The 13,671-nt window shown below is 38.4% G+C and overlaps 1 protein-coding gene across 4 annotated transcripts in view; it reads right to left on the bottom strand.

Moving 5' to 3' along the window:
• LOC146220701 (ras-specific guanine nucleotide-releasing factor RalGPS1) overlaps positions 1–13,671 on the bottom strand; it is a 107,448-nt gene that overhangs the window by 12,468 nt on the left and 81,309 nt on the right. For all 4 annotated transcript variants that reach the window (XM_084693424.1, XM_084693425.1, XM_084693426.1 and 1 more), the window contains 2 exons: positions 6,749–6,886; positions 5,646–5,739 (listed from right to left, as the gene is read on the bottom strand). In XM_084693424.1, coding sequence (XP_084549550.1) covers positions 5,646–5,739; positions 6,749–6,886 — 232 coding nt within the window. The remainder of the gene's footprint in view (positions 1–5,645; positions 5,740–6,748; positions 6,887–13,671) is intronic.

Genomic DNA, 13,671 nt, shown 5'->3' with positions numbered 1-13,671 from the left:
CTAGAGGACATCACTATCAACAGATACTTGACACTCTTAATCCTAATCCATTTGAGAAAAAGAAAAAAGAATGACAAAGAATTGTTTTCACAAATCTCTTGATTAGCAACAGTGTTATTTCTGTCAAGGTTTAGCGATATTCTTCATAAAACAGTCTATACAATTTGGAGGCAATGGCTGGATTTTATTGCGTCTGATTTCTTACCTACATGTCTGCTTCAATGTAAACTTGTGGCCTGTCTGTTTTCAAATTAATTATCAATAACGGACAGAATGTAAAGTAGACCCTGCTTACTTAACTTTCAGTGGGTCTTCCCATTTGCTGACAGGTCTATGAGACCCCCACAAGGGAGTTACTTAGATACCATTGGGCATGCTGTTGTTCAATCCTAGATGAACACAACATAAACCAGCTACAGGAAACATGTGCATGTTTCGCAGTTAAAAAACATGAACAAAAGCTCCCTGGACAGTACATAGGGTTTCTAAAAGCATGTTAAGCATAATGTTCAAATCAAATAAAAGATGGCAAACAAGGCACATGTAGACAGGTCAGTTTGTAAGAGGACAATCAGACAAATATAAGTGCCTGTGTTTTTTATATTTATATGTAGTTTAGTATAAATTGTAGTCCAACATCTGAATTTGACATAATAGGTGAAGTTTGTCAAGCTATCATGTACCAAGAAACTGAGATTCCAAACAAAGCAGACTTATTTAACACTAGTTCCCCTTATTCCAGAAATAATTCAACTTAATTGTTGATTTTAGATTAACATCATCTTATCTTGTTCTTGCCTCTACACAGGATGATACCAATTTCCATTACATTTAGGAAAGAAATTACAGCAGTTTCTGAATTATAGGGTTTGACACTTTTTACAGTTTGGATAACTGGCTAGGCATCGGTGACGGTAATACAAGTGGTTTGGACACAAAAGGTGCAAATCAACAAAATCGGATATCAATAGCATCTAGATGGTTTCAAGGAAACAACTCCCTACTCCCAGCAGGGATTTTTTCAAGTATACTGTGCTGTTCGCCCTAAGCTTCTGTGGTGGTAGCAAATCATTCATAAATCTCCTAGCCAAAAATAACTTCTGAAGTAAATTTTGTGCTTGGCAACTGATGACTTATCCGACAGTCACAGTTTTGCTAGATTCTTATTATTCTTCACCTGCAACCCCACCAGGTCTTTCAAATGGGATCTTTTACCCCCAAGTTCAATAAAATGTGAATTATTTACAGTTCCCGATATGGTCAGGGAATAACCATGAAAATTATCAAGTGGGAAAATCTATTTAGTAATAAAAAACACAAGGAGTATATGGTTTCAATTAGTATGTGACAAAAACAGCTATTCATCAAAGCTGTCTTTGCAGCTGTTTCCCAAATTTATGGCCTATTTCATTCAATGAATCAAACAAACTAAAACAAACTATCCTGTCAAGGAGGGACAAAGACTAACTACTGAATTAAATAATGTCTAAAATGGAAGGGAAATGAACAGATGTGACAAGAATAATGAACACACAGTTCCACGTATGCAGACATACCCAAACATGGGTATATATACATACATATAAACATGCACACATACTGAAATGTACTTGTTCCCACACACTACACCCACATAAATAATGTTAGTAATCTAGTAACACAATGCTTTTGTGAAATAAAATTATTTATAACAATTTCAGACTGTCAAATGTGTGGCTTACAGTATACTCTGATTTTAAGGATTTCTATGAACTTACTTTTTAAAAACTATTTCAGAAGCATTTTTTAGACACAACATCCTCAATAGCTATTAATCAGAAAAAAAATCATGATAGATAATCGAAAACAACTGACTGGCAAATACACTGGCCATTCATCTTGCCAAACCAATTAGCTGCTGGATCAAACATCTGACCAAAAACCAAAACGTCAAACCTGATAAGATTGATCTTAAAAACTATTGTACACTGACAGTTAAAAGGCCAGGACATGCACAACTGAACTTATCCAGAGTCCGAGGTGGACAGCTGGGGAATCACACAGCCAGCAGGATACATGCTACAAGTTTCCACTGTGAGCCCCTCTGCTCCTAACCTTCCCATCTGACCACAGCTTTCTCCAAAAGCAAAACAGACCTTTTTCTTCTTTCTTACACAGAATGGAAAGTCACAATGCGTTCAGTGTACAATGAAGAGTGAGACAGGGAGTAATAGGTAAAAGAAAAACAATAAAAAGAGGTGAGGGGAGAAGCTTGGTCAGCAAAGACTCTTTGCCATAGATAAAGCAATGTATGAACTAAATATATAGGCGTTTGGATGCGGATGAAGGGCATTCTCTCTCTCTCTCTCTCTCTCTCTCTCTCTCTCACTCTCTGGTGGTCTTTCTCCCTCTCTTATTTTCCCTCTGTCGGAAGGAGACTGAGAGTAGGGGTCATTACGCTTGGGCTGTTAGAAGACTGGCTGTTGTTATGGTAACCATTCGGGAACCCCGCCAACGGTTACCTCAACCTTCATTGTGACTTTTGATACCCCCCCACCCACATAGCTCGATCCTATCCATCCTTCGCTCCCTCCGTTCCACCATCCATCCATATGTTGCTTGGAACTCAGCTTTCCTGCTGTTCCACTTGCCCCTCCATTCCACCCTATTGCAATTGCCCCAATTTATGTCAGTACAAAATAAGGGGATCCCCTTAAGGATTTACATTTGCATTGATGAATCCCGATCACTATAAAGTATTACCTGATTATTAGCTTGATTATATCATTCATTGTTATGGTCATTGTACCGTTTCGTTGATTCCATATTACTGAGGCCATTTGTGGCCTGGCCAGAAAAGGGTGCCTTGGTCAATCCTTATATTTTTCCCACAGTGGTGAAGCTGGCTACCAAAGTAGTTTTCTTGTAGTGATTGACTGCCCCACCAGGGTGGCCTGTGGCTTAGGCTATGGTCCATAGCTGGATGGTCAGGGTGAATTTTGCGGTCTGGTTAATGTCTTTCTTCTCATGGCCATTGCTTGGTCTGAGATGAGTGGTTCTCTCATAAATTCTGAGACACGAGGAAAACGTTCCCAATTTAAAAAAAACCTTGCTTGTTGGTGTCATCACTCTGTGATCAGCAGCTATGATCCAATACAAATCTACTGAATTTGACAAAAAGAAAACTTAAAACAAATGCCTAAAGTAGTATTCAAAGGTAAAGGCACTGTATAAACAAATATCTTAAGACCGGGTCTTTCAGACTGAAAACAAACCAGATGTCTTGAAGGACAAAATGGGTTTAAACAGAATGTGTCCATTATAGGAGATTGCAGAGATCTAAAGAGGAAAATCTACAGCACAAACGGCATCCACAAAAAGAACATTTATGAGACTACCAAAAAGATTCTTCTTGGGAAAGAATGAGTAAAAGCAGATATATAATTTAGTAATGATGATTGGCAGATTCTTGTTTGGACTTGGTGTGGTTTCTATGCCCCCTTTGCCCGTTTATATAAAAAACGAAATGAAAATGAGAGAAACCCCACCAGTCCATTAATCAAAGGTTTGGCTTTGGTAGATGTGGTTACCATGGTTACCATGGGCTGTGATCAGAATGGGTGGGGTCAATTGTTACAAGGTCCTGGCCTGCAGAGGAACAGTGCTTTTGTAGAGTTATTGAGATGAAAGCAATAGCAATACACTTTCAATTGGTTCTCTAGCCAGAAGGCATGAGTTTCGACTCAATAGTGTTGACATTGAACACATACAGTAAGCAGACTAAACTTCACATCAACATCAAGAGTTCATATAATCTTGCTTGCAACTGTAGTCCTAGTCGAACTCCTTATAAAAACACAGTGATTACTGTACAAACACCTGTCTTATGTTAACACTCCTTTTTAACACACTGGACTCTATCTTATCCCTCCTGTAACATCATGAAGTCGACAGAGCTGAGGCCAAACTAAGACTTCATCCAGGCTGTCCATCGAGCCTGTCCACACCAACAGCTGTTGGAGCTTGGGTTGTTTAGTCTGGCAAGGAATATAGCCTTACTTACAAATCACGATAATATTTCCTTTTTACTAGGGCCCTTTCTGAGAGACGTATTTACCAGGACTATCGCTGAGTGACGTTTGTGGCATGTGCTTCACAAACACCGCAAATGTGGGAAGCGTGGCGTTCGCCAATGCTAACAAACACTGTCATCCCATCAGCGGATGAGATCCTTGCTGTAAGCTAATCACTCTGGAGGAGATCTAAACATCCCCAAACGCACAAGTGACATGTCATCATTTTATCATCCATTTGTATTGACAGGAGCTGAGGTCTACTTGAACTGATGCCAGAGAAAGTACTGTCTGCCATGGAGAGCTGTGTTACAGGTTGAGCCAAATAGCCTATATACCTCAATGAGAGCCCTTTGTTCAATAACTGACGTAGAGTATTTCTGCCCAAGAGGGGTGTGAAGTCTAACATCTGACGTCTGATGTGTGGTCATTTCTCGGCCTATTCAAAATCTACATGAGTGTAGATATATATTTACTCAGTGGTAAAGCATTTGACGCAGATCAAGAGATTGCAGATTCAAATCCTCCCTTGCATGTTGCTTTGGATAATAGGGTTTTCAAAGTGAAAACATTATAATACATTCAATTATTATAGAAATGTCAAAGTTGTTTAAATGATTACTATCCAATAAATTGCCATTTTGGTGGTATGAGTCTTTAAAATGCTTTCACTGTGTTACGTGGATAAACAGTACCGTCCTGCTTTCATATGGGAGGGTGGGTTGCCTGATTTCAACACCCTCATGCTTTTTGATAGTCTTTTGAATTGAAAACATATCCTAACTGTACTAAAAGGAACCCCAAAATCTTTTTAGAAAACATTAAATTGGTGGTGTTTTATTACCCTAGTATTTACAAGCTTAATTAAAATATATTAGTTGTCAGTTCATGTTAAGCAATGCTGAATGAATTACAACCAAATTGATCACCCAAAAATGGAATAATATTCAAATCAATCGTTGGTTAACTACAAGGTGGAACAACAAGGTTTGGATGACATTAACACTATGTGAAAATGCAGATTTTGTGGAACCCACAGGAGACGCCATTGAGATTATAAAACGTATGGTGATTGTCACCTACAGCAACAGGACTGACGACGCAAGCCAATAATAGCCAATTCTATTTTTAAGGTTTGTGGAAAATTGTGTGTAAAAAACCCCCCAGAAGAAAATCTCTAATCCAGTGAATACACAATAACAACCAATAATGTATACACAAATCTATTTTTAAGACAACATTTTGCAATCCTTTAGTCTGAACTGGTCCCATGTTTGTACCTGAGAACTTGGCTTTTGTAAAAAAATAAATAACAAAAGGGTGTTTCATGGGTGATTGTTTGATTTGACCGAAAACTGGAGTACTCAACCTATGCCCAACACTCCTGGACTGCCCTTGGTCAAGCTGACTCAATAGGGCAGGGTGTACAACATAGACTGAAACTGCCTTCTGAACGAATGAGTTACCTCTAAGAATGGTAAATGTTTGTAGTTAAGAAGATAAGGTTATATTGCGCTTCTATTTATGAATCAGCATAAAAGTAGCAAGGCATGTGTGTCTTTTTGAGAGGGTGGGGGTGGCAGTACCACTTACTTGAAGTTGTCATCTTCTACAAACTTCTGAAGCTCCTCTATGTAGCGAACAGACATCAAGTACTTCTGCACATGGGGAAGGGTCACAAGGTGATCTGTAATGGAAGGAAAAACAGGGTCAGAGGAAGAGAGAGGGGTGTCAGAGAATGACAGAGGCCGGAAGAAACATTATCAGGGGGAGAAAGTGGGCCTGTGTGTGTTTGTATCAATACATGAATAAATATCAGCGAACAAGGGAGATTTAAGGTGAGATAATTATTTGAGCACACTGCCGCGTCTGATGCGTTTACAAAGTAACATCAAAGCCTCGTCTTCTGTCAAATCAGATCGGCAACACACTCCCGTAAACAAGATTTAGTACTTCAAACACATGGGGTTACAGCAACCCCCCCCACACCCATTTTGGATCAAAACAAAATGGACGGTCGCCAGGTTAACAGTACATGCAAAAGCCAACATGAAAGATCTGAGGGAGCTGGGCGGTCGTCTACCCAAATGCTGTTACCAGCTGTCATTGGGATCGGAACTTCATGCACGTGTGCCTTGGCCACATGCTGCCATTTTGTTGGTTATGCCCTCAGGAGGCTCTGGAAAACAAACTGCCTGGCAGGAGGTTCTGCGCCCTACTTTGTTTGAAGATGAGGGGTTTACTTCATTTAAACAAACTGGGCTGACGATGATGCAATGACAGCATTCCCCTCACAACTGGAATTAATTATGCACAGCAATGAAACCCGCCTCATTTAACTGCTTACCCCCCACCCACCCGTCCGACCCCCAAACTGTTTAATACAGAAGTTGCACGTCAACCCAAGACTTCAGAATGGTGAGATTTTGTAAACATTATTGCGACACTTCAGGGGTCAAATGCTGGAGGGCAACATTTTGGACCTGGTGCCAATTTCATAGTCCCCATGCAGAAATAATCCAAACCACATTAAATGTCTGAGCATGACTAGTCAAGACATTTCACAAGTCTTACATATTGTTCCAGCGAAGTGGTGAGTGAAGGTATCCAGATCCAATCTCACCAGGCTACATGTCATCTTTTGTTTTTGTGCCAACGGATTCTACTGTGCCCTGGTTGAAAAAAAACGAACATACCGTATTTACAGGACATCTGCAGGTCAGAGATGACCCTCAGAAGGTTGTTCATCTGATTGGTTCGCTGTTCAGTCTCAATGATGCTGTCTGATGCTGGATAAGCAGAGTCGATGTAAATCATATCTAACAGGTAAATCCCTGCAAGTGAAAAAGGAAAAGAGAAAAGGGTGTTAGCAAGACGGCACACAAACCAAAAATAAATGTTTATGGTGGAGCATAATATAGTACATTTCAATGCAGAAAAGAGTTGTAAAACACAGGTGAGATACATCAACTTCAAATATCTTCCTTTGTAGGACATTTAAAAACACGAGGCATTACAAATTACAAAATGCTTTCAGTATGACTTTCATAAAAGGTGCTATGATGACATACCATATACAACCCCAAGCCATTTGGGCTGGTTTAACACTAGCATGTGTGATTTTTTTATATATATATGTGTATATGTTGTCATAAGGCTGAAAACAACATAGTTAACACTAGCCAGATGTGCCATTAACAAAAATGTAAAATGGGTCTGAAATAAAAATTATTTACTATGTTGCTATTTTGTACATTTGTTTTTGAGTAACAACTAAGGGGGGGATTTGATCAGGACTGGGATGCAGGACTCCCTTGCATTTACACAGCAGTTTGGGGTATGAACATGGCTCAGTTCACCAGCCTGTCTGTAATGCTACCACTGGTCACCACAGCCATTACATGGTTAAATAACATTAGACTAGGGCCTGTATTTTGGAAATACAATCACAATGGATTACTGTCTAAACACTGTTGTCACATGACTGAATGGTACTGGCAAAATGTACAGACGTAGTTCTTTAGCTTGCACAATTTGCCAGAAGACAAAGGGGGGAATAAATGAATCATTTGGGGTCCAAATCACAATTTCAATGATTTAACAAATTGCAAACAAACAAGATTAATTAACAATCCTGTTCCTATTTTCCTAGGCTAACTGGTTGTATTAGTCCATGCATAAGATTAAAGGCAAATATACATACTACTTTCCTTGTTTGCACACATAAATGTTACAATTATTTTTGGTTAAAGAAAAAAAAACTTGCTTTGGTATAGCTTTGTATCCAATGAAAATATACACCTTCAAAAACACAAATGTATCATACATACTACTACTAATTATATTAACTGCAGACAAATGCTCTATCGCTTTGCCCATCCAAAAGCAAGCACACAACTTAGAAAACATCTGTTGACAATATCAACTTAACAGTTTTACAATATACACTCTTCCACAGATTTGTTTTAGTATCAATCCAAGAGTTGGGAGAAAGATTGGTTCCTCTCAAGAATGTGTAAACTGCATTTGGGTGGCAGTAGGTAAGGTACGGCAAAATCAGACATTACAGTCTGGGTGTAACACACAGTGTAAAACTTAGCTTTCATTTATTCAGCGGCAATCACCTTTCCACACCTTTTGAGAAGATCTGTAATAAGTCAGTCAGGCTACGAGGTTTACCCAATGTACAGAAACAAGACATCAAAGTGCATGAGTGGAAACTGTTTCTGCATCTGCGGTAGTTTCCTGTCAGACCAATGTAGTCCATATGTTAATGCTAATTTGTTTGAACATGGGCATGCATGACAAAAAGAAACTTCTGGCTGTGTACAAGCCATTTGGATTTGTGTTAAAAGGTGCATGTTCTGTCAGCTAAAGGTTAGTGCTTCGTTAACCACTATTTAGAGGAGATTAACAAGTTTGGACATAGATACAGAAGCAGATTGAGATATATGAGCAGGAATTTCTTTTAGGGAGGGTCAAAGGTTGGATGGCTGCTTTGAGCTACAGCTTCCGAATTTGAAACCTAAGCCTTTTTTTTCTCTGGGGGATAAGAGTTGTGCGTCATGCGATACCATAATACATTTCTTCCAACTGTGAAAAAAAAAAAAAAAACCCTAGGATTGTCTTTAAAACTTTTACCTTTTTACAGATCTTATTCAAATGTATGTCATTATGAGACAAGCTCAAGATAGAATTTCAATGTGGTATCAAAATAATACATTTATATTCATCATGAGCACAAGGAACCAGGCTTTGTGGATATTACAATGCGTGAAGGGAAACAAGCTAATTTGTGTGCCAAAATACAAATCTGTGGTTGTAAAATTGTTGTGTGCTATGAAGTCATACCGGACACAAATAAACACTGAGTTTATTGGTGGACTAACTGCTAATTTCCTTCAAATGGTGGCCATGACGATGGCCGCTGTGTGTAGCCTGAGGGACTGGTGAAAAAACTATGGGTATATTAGGATGATGAGGATCTTGGGAGCAATTAGCTTGCTAGACTAAAATGAACACTACCCTGCATAAAGGTTTCACCACTAACACTCATGGGAAGCTGTGCAATATAACATGTTGCCGACAGGCCACCATTCTATTACAGTAAATTATCTGTTCCCCCCTGGCATCTTACCTTAAATTGTGCTTGACCTTTGGGAATCTCATATTTCACTTAAACACAGACTTTATTTTCTAGATATGTTGACTAGATTAGTTGACAATACACTTTTTGACACGTTAGAGTCTAAATGTGATGGTTGATGGGCACAAATTGAAGTTACTGCTGATGTCTATTAGTCTTTAGCAATTTAAGGAAATTGAAAAAACCTTATTTACTTGATTGGTATTCTACAACTTTCTCCAGCTGGTCAGGCAACACCATACACAGGGAAATGTACTTCAAAGATAATTTAGCATTTCATATTTGTATGATTTAACTGACTACCAGACTGAAACAGGATTTAGCATTGTTGAGATTAACGAAGAAGCTGTGGTCCTGCAATTCAACAATGGTCAACTGTCCTGACAAAAAAAAAGACAAACATGATGAAAAGCCATGGTTGACAGAACTGTGTTTTTTCATTGGGTAAGAGGTGTGCCTGGTAAAGCATGTATCACTTATTCATTTATAATACATGTTTCTTGGTTCTCCATTCATTGTTGTTTTGAAGAATGGGCAAAGGTCATTGGATGGTTGGATTATTTTGGAAGGGAATCAATCTAATATATGCTTTGTTAACTCAACCAAGTTGTTTTGGTTGCAGATGGAGACAGTTTGGTTTTCTAATTTTCAGATGAAGTAACTTGGGGAGGGAATCAATATGCCTAAATCAACCCAAGCCTGGTTTGTGTTGAGTGTATAAAATGGTCACAGATCTCTGGGTCTATACTTTCACTACCTCAGTCAGTCACACAGAGAAACACACAAATATGAAGATTAGATAAACTAAACTCTGCGCTACAAAAAACATAGATAATGTCGGATCTACATATCCAGTAATGGTGAAACAGTCCAGACTTTCCCCTATAATGTTTTCTTATGTTCTTCAGGTCCAGGAACAGTTTGGTCTGGGTGACTGTAATTTCCAAAACTGTGAAAGTCCTTAGAATGAGACTAACATAAAACTTCATAAACAGAACGATACATCATTCAACTAAATCACAGACATATCGTTTATGACTTAACATGTCTGAACATGTTCTGGTAGTGATTAGAGGCAAAAATCCTGGAAAACAAATATGAGGAACAATGAAATGAAGTTCCATACATTTGTTACAGTAAATTTATGACTCTCCAAATGAAGCAAAATTATGTCTCGAGTGGAAAACATAAGAGAAAATTGTTTCAGTGTGGATTAATACATTTGACCACAGTGACATAGAGTAAATGTTTGTTTTGGAGTGCCGTTGAAAGGTTCAGTTTTAGGACAGGTGATTAGGATGTACAACAGCGTACAGTACCTTATGCACCACATTAAATACATTTTGAGGTTCAAACTGGTTGAAAGCAGTATATAGTAGATTCATGATGGTGAAAAATGTAGACACAAGAAATGTAGTCTAGTAGGAGATTGGTATAGCTCAGTAGTATAGCATTTGACCACAGATCAAGAAGTCGCAGGGTGAAATCCTAATTTGTAAGCAATTTGGAATAAAAGCATCAGCTAAGTGAAACTACTACATTACTAAGAATAATTAGGGCTATAGTTTGAACTTTTGGCAATATGGCTTCAGATAATGTCAAATAATTAGGATGGCCCTAACAAATGTATCCCAAGAACAGATCAATATGAACACAAAGTTATTATTCGTAGTTGTACAATTTTCACTTTAAAAAGACCCTGGAAGGATAACATGTTTTCCCAATGTTATCTTTCCTAAAACAACTGGTATTGTTGTTTTAGGAAAGCTGACTACGATTAAACTTCACTCAAACTCTACCTTACCATATTTCACTGCTTGGAATATTAACATCACGTGGTGGGCCAATAACTTGTAACATGATCTATTTGGTATGGTATTCTTAGAATGGCTTTAAATCAATGTATAATTTAATAGAGATTTACCACATCAATGAAAGGAAAAGGCATAGGCAACCCTGGTCTATAAAGTTTTCCAGTGGTAGTACTTTCCATTTATGTATTCGGAAGATGGGAGATCTGTAAGACAATTGGCTTGCTTCTGTTAACATGTGAGTGGTGTGGGAGTCTATTTTCCAGATATTTGAATCTATATCAGTTTCTGGTCAATTCACAGGCTGACATTTTATATAATACAGGATTATTTTTTCACACAAAATATTTAAATTGTGGATTTGTTTGTGTCTCTGTAGTTCTCTGTAATTTTATCTCTATGACAGTATTCTGAGTGTTGTTTGTCTGTAATAATACAGTCTACTTTGTTAATGACCATTTACCATTATAGCTTTACAAAGATCTAGAAATGTCTAAATAATTGTCAGATCTATCCGTACCCATGTGTTACTGTAGACAGTATTTTAGATAAAAATATAATAAAAATCCAACTATTGAGTTTTGATATCACTAAACAAAAGCAATGAGATTAGCTCTCACTGTGATCAGGTCACTGTCCATTTTGCTTGTGCGGTTTAACAACCAATAAGAAATATAAATATACTGAAATAACCCCCAAAATGTGGTTATTTTACATTATGACAAAGCCACTAGTGTACACAGGTTTAATCCAAATCGACCAGCATCACCTACACGTTACATGCAAAGATGAGATGCATGTGTGGATCTTGTGAAAGAAATTGCGATTTCCTGTGTGTTTACATTATTCACTAATCAATAGAACTAGTCATTGGATACTAGTTAGTATGTTGTCATGTAAGCTTGCTATTAATAAGAGTAGATTGTGTCAGGGTTAATAGATGTTTGGGATCAGGAGAAAGTACTGGCTAAATGTTCCTTGTCATGACTACAAGGAGAGCTCCAACTATGAACTCTCTAGTCTGAGTGGTCATGTGTTGGGAGCTGTGAATCTCTTTCTCTGAGACTGTTGTAACATCATTACTGCCTGACTCTCACTATCTATGTTTACATTCTTGTGCCCTATAAACGATGGTCCTCCGGCCTTCAGAGCCGAGAGAGACATGATTGAGACCTAAGACTGGGGTTGTGTTCTCGTTTATTGTCAGAGGTCAGGTTTTCTCTCCCAATCTGCAGATTGATAAATACTTATTAAAATCCAGAACTCAACTGAACTTAGTCACTCCGTTTATGAAGAGACGGACAAAACACTTTCTTCATCAATCTCCAGTGGATCTGTCAGTCCAGATGGTCTGTGTGGTTGTCTGTGTTGTGTCAGGCACATTCTAGGACACTTTTCCAGTAGGAAAAAAAAAGTTGAATGCGTGGGAGCAGAAATTGGAGATAGACATGGATGCCTTGTGTCCTTAAAAGCCCTTGCTGAAGCTACCTACAGCATATATTTCCCAAAGCCTTACGGCTTGATCAATTTACATATTTATTCAATACACAAGAGGGATGTGTTCAATGGTGTTTAAGGTTAAGCTGGTTAAGCTGTAATCTGATGCTTCATGTACTTTATGTCAAGCATTGATAACAAAATTCTTATTTGGCACTTCCACTTTCAATGTTAACTTGCTTTCCAAAGATAAAAAATCAATAACATTTATTATTTACCAAACAACACCAAACAAACTGTAAAGCTTTACTCCAACACTATGACATAGCCTCCCGAAGCAAGATAAAGATATATACATTCCATCGTCATAGGGATCATCATCTCAGTGTCTTTGTGTACTGCCCAGATAAGATCCTTTATAAAAGAGGCCATAAGAGACTCGATTGATTTGCAAAAGATCTGGATGAGCATGAAAGTGGATAGTGTCACAATGTTATCAGTCAGTCACCCTGTGAATTAATTTTGCTTCTGTTTGTAAGTGACCTCAATGCACAATTTTGAAATTGTGTATTGTGCTTGGGACATATTTTAATATTCCACCAAAAGGCCAATTGACTGGCTGGCTTCTAACACATCTTGTCCACAACACTGCATGTCAAAATAGGCTTGGTGTTCCTCAAGAGTTCCTTCGTCAACAGCTTGAGTCCATGTAATTGCCCCCTGCGATTCATATACTGTATACCAAACAGCTCACATTACTGTCCCCATGCAAATAGACAATTAAAAAAGCATGCCAATAAATAATTTGAGATCAATGAGATCATAAAATATTAGGACTTGAATTAGGTAGATATTAAATGCAGCTTCTGTACAGAGCATGGGAAGAAGATGCAGAAGTGTGTCCCAGCAGTGATCTCTTGGGGAGGAGGAAGAGGGGGGAGGGCTACAGCGCAGAAATTAGATTTGATTTCCATTCCCTGGAAACACTCTAATCCTTCTTTGTCGGTGTTGTATTGGCCACATGTGCTCTGTCAGTACTCCAGTGGCCTACCCACTGTGGAAAGTCTCTCTCCTTCCTTGGAGCAAATGCACAAACACTTTTTGAGTCGCTCGATCCCTTTAGAAAAGATCTTGTCTTTGAACTCTGTGTCAGACTGTGTCGAATCCTGACTGTGCCATCAGCATGACCTGACAGGAAATGGGATTTGATGGACCAGGCGATAGA

This window comes from Hypomesus nipponensis, chromosome 27, assembly GCF_054491055.1.
Source record: "Hypomesus nipponensis isolate SF chromosome 27, ASM5449105v1, whole genome shotgun sequence".
Classification (NCBI taxonomy): domain Eukaryota; kingdom Metazoa; phylum Chordata; class Actinopteri; order Osmeriformes; family Osmeridae; genus Hypomesus; species Hypomesus nipponensis.
Note: the sequence above shows the minus strand (reverse complement) of the source record. Positions and strands in the feature narration are given on the sequence as shown.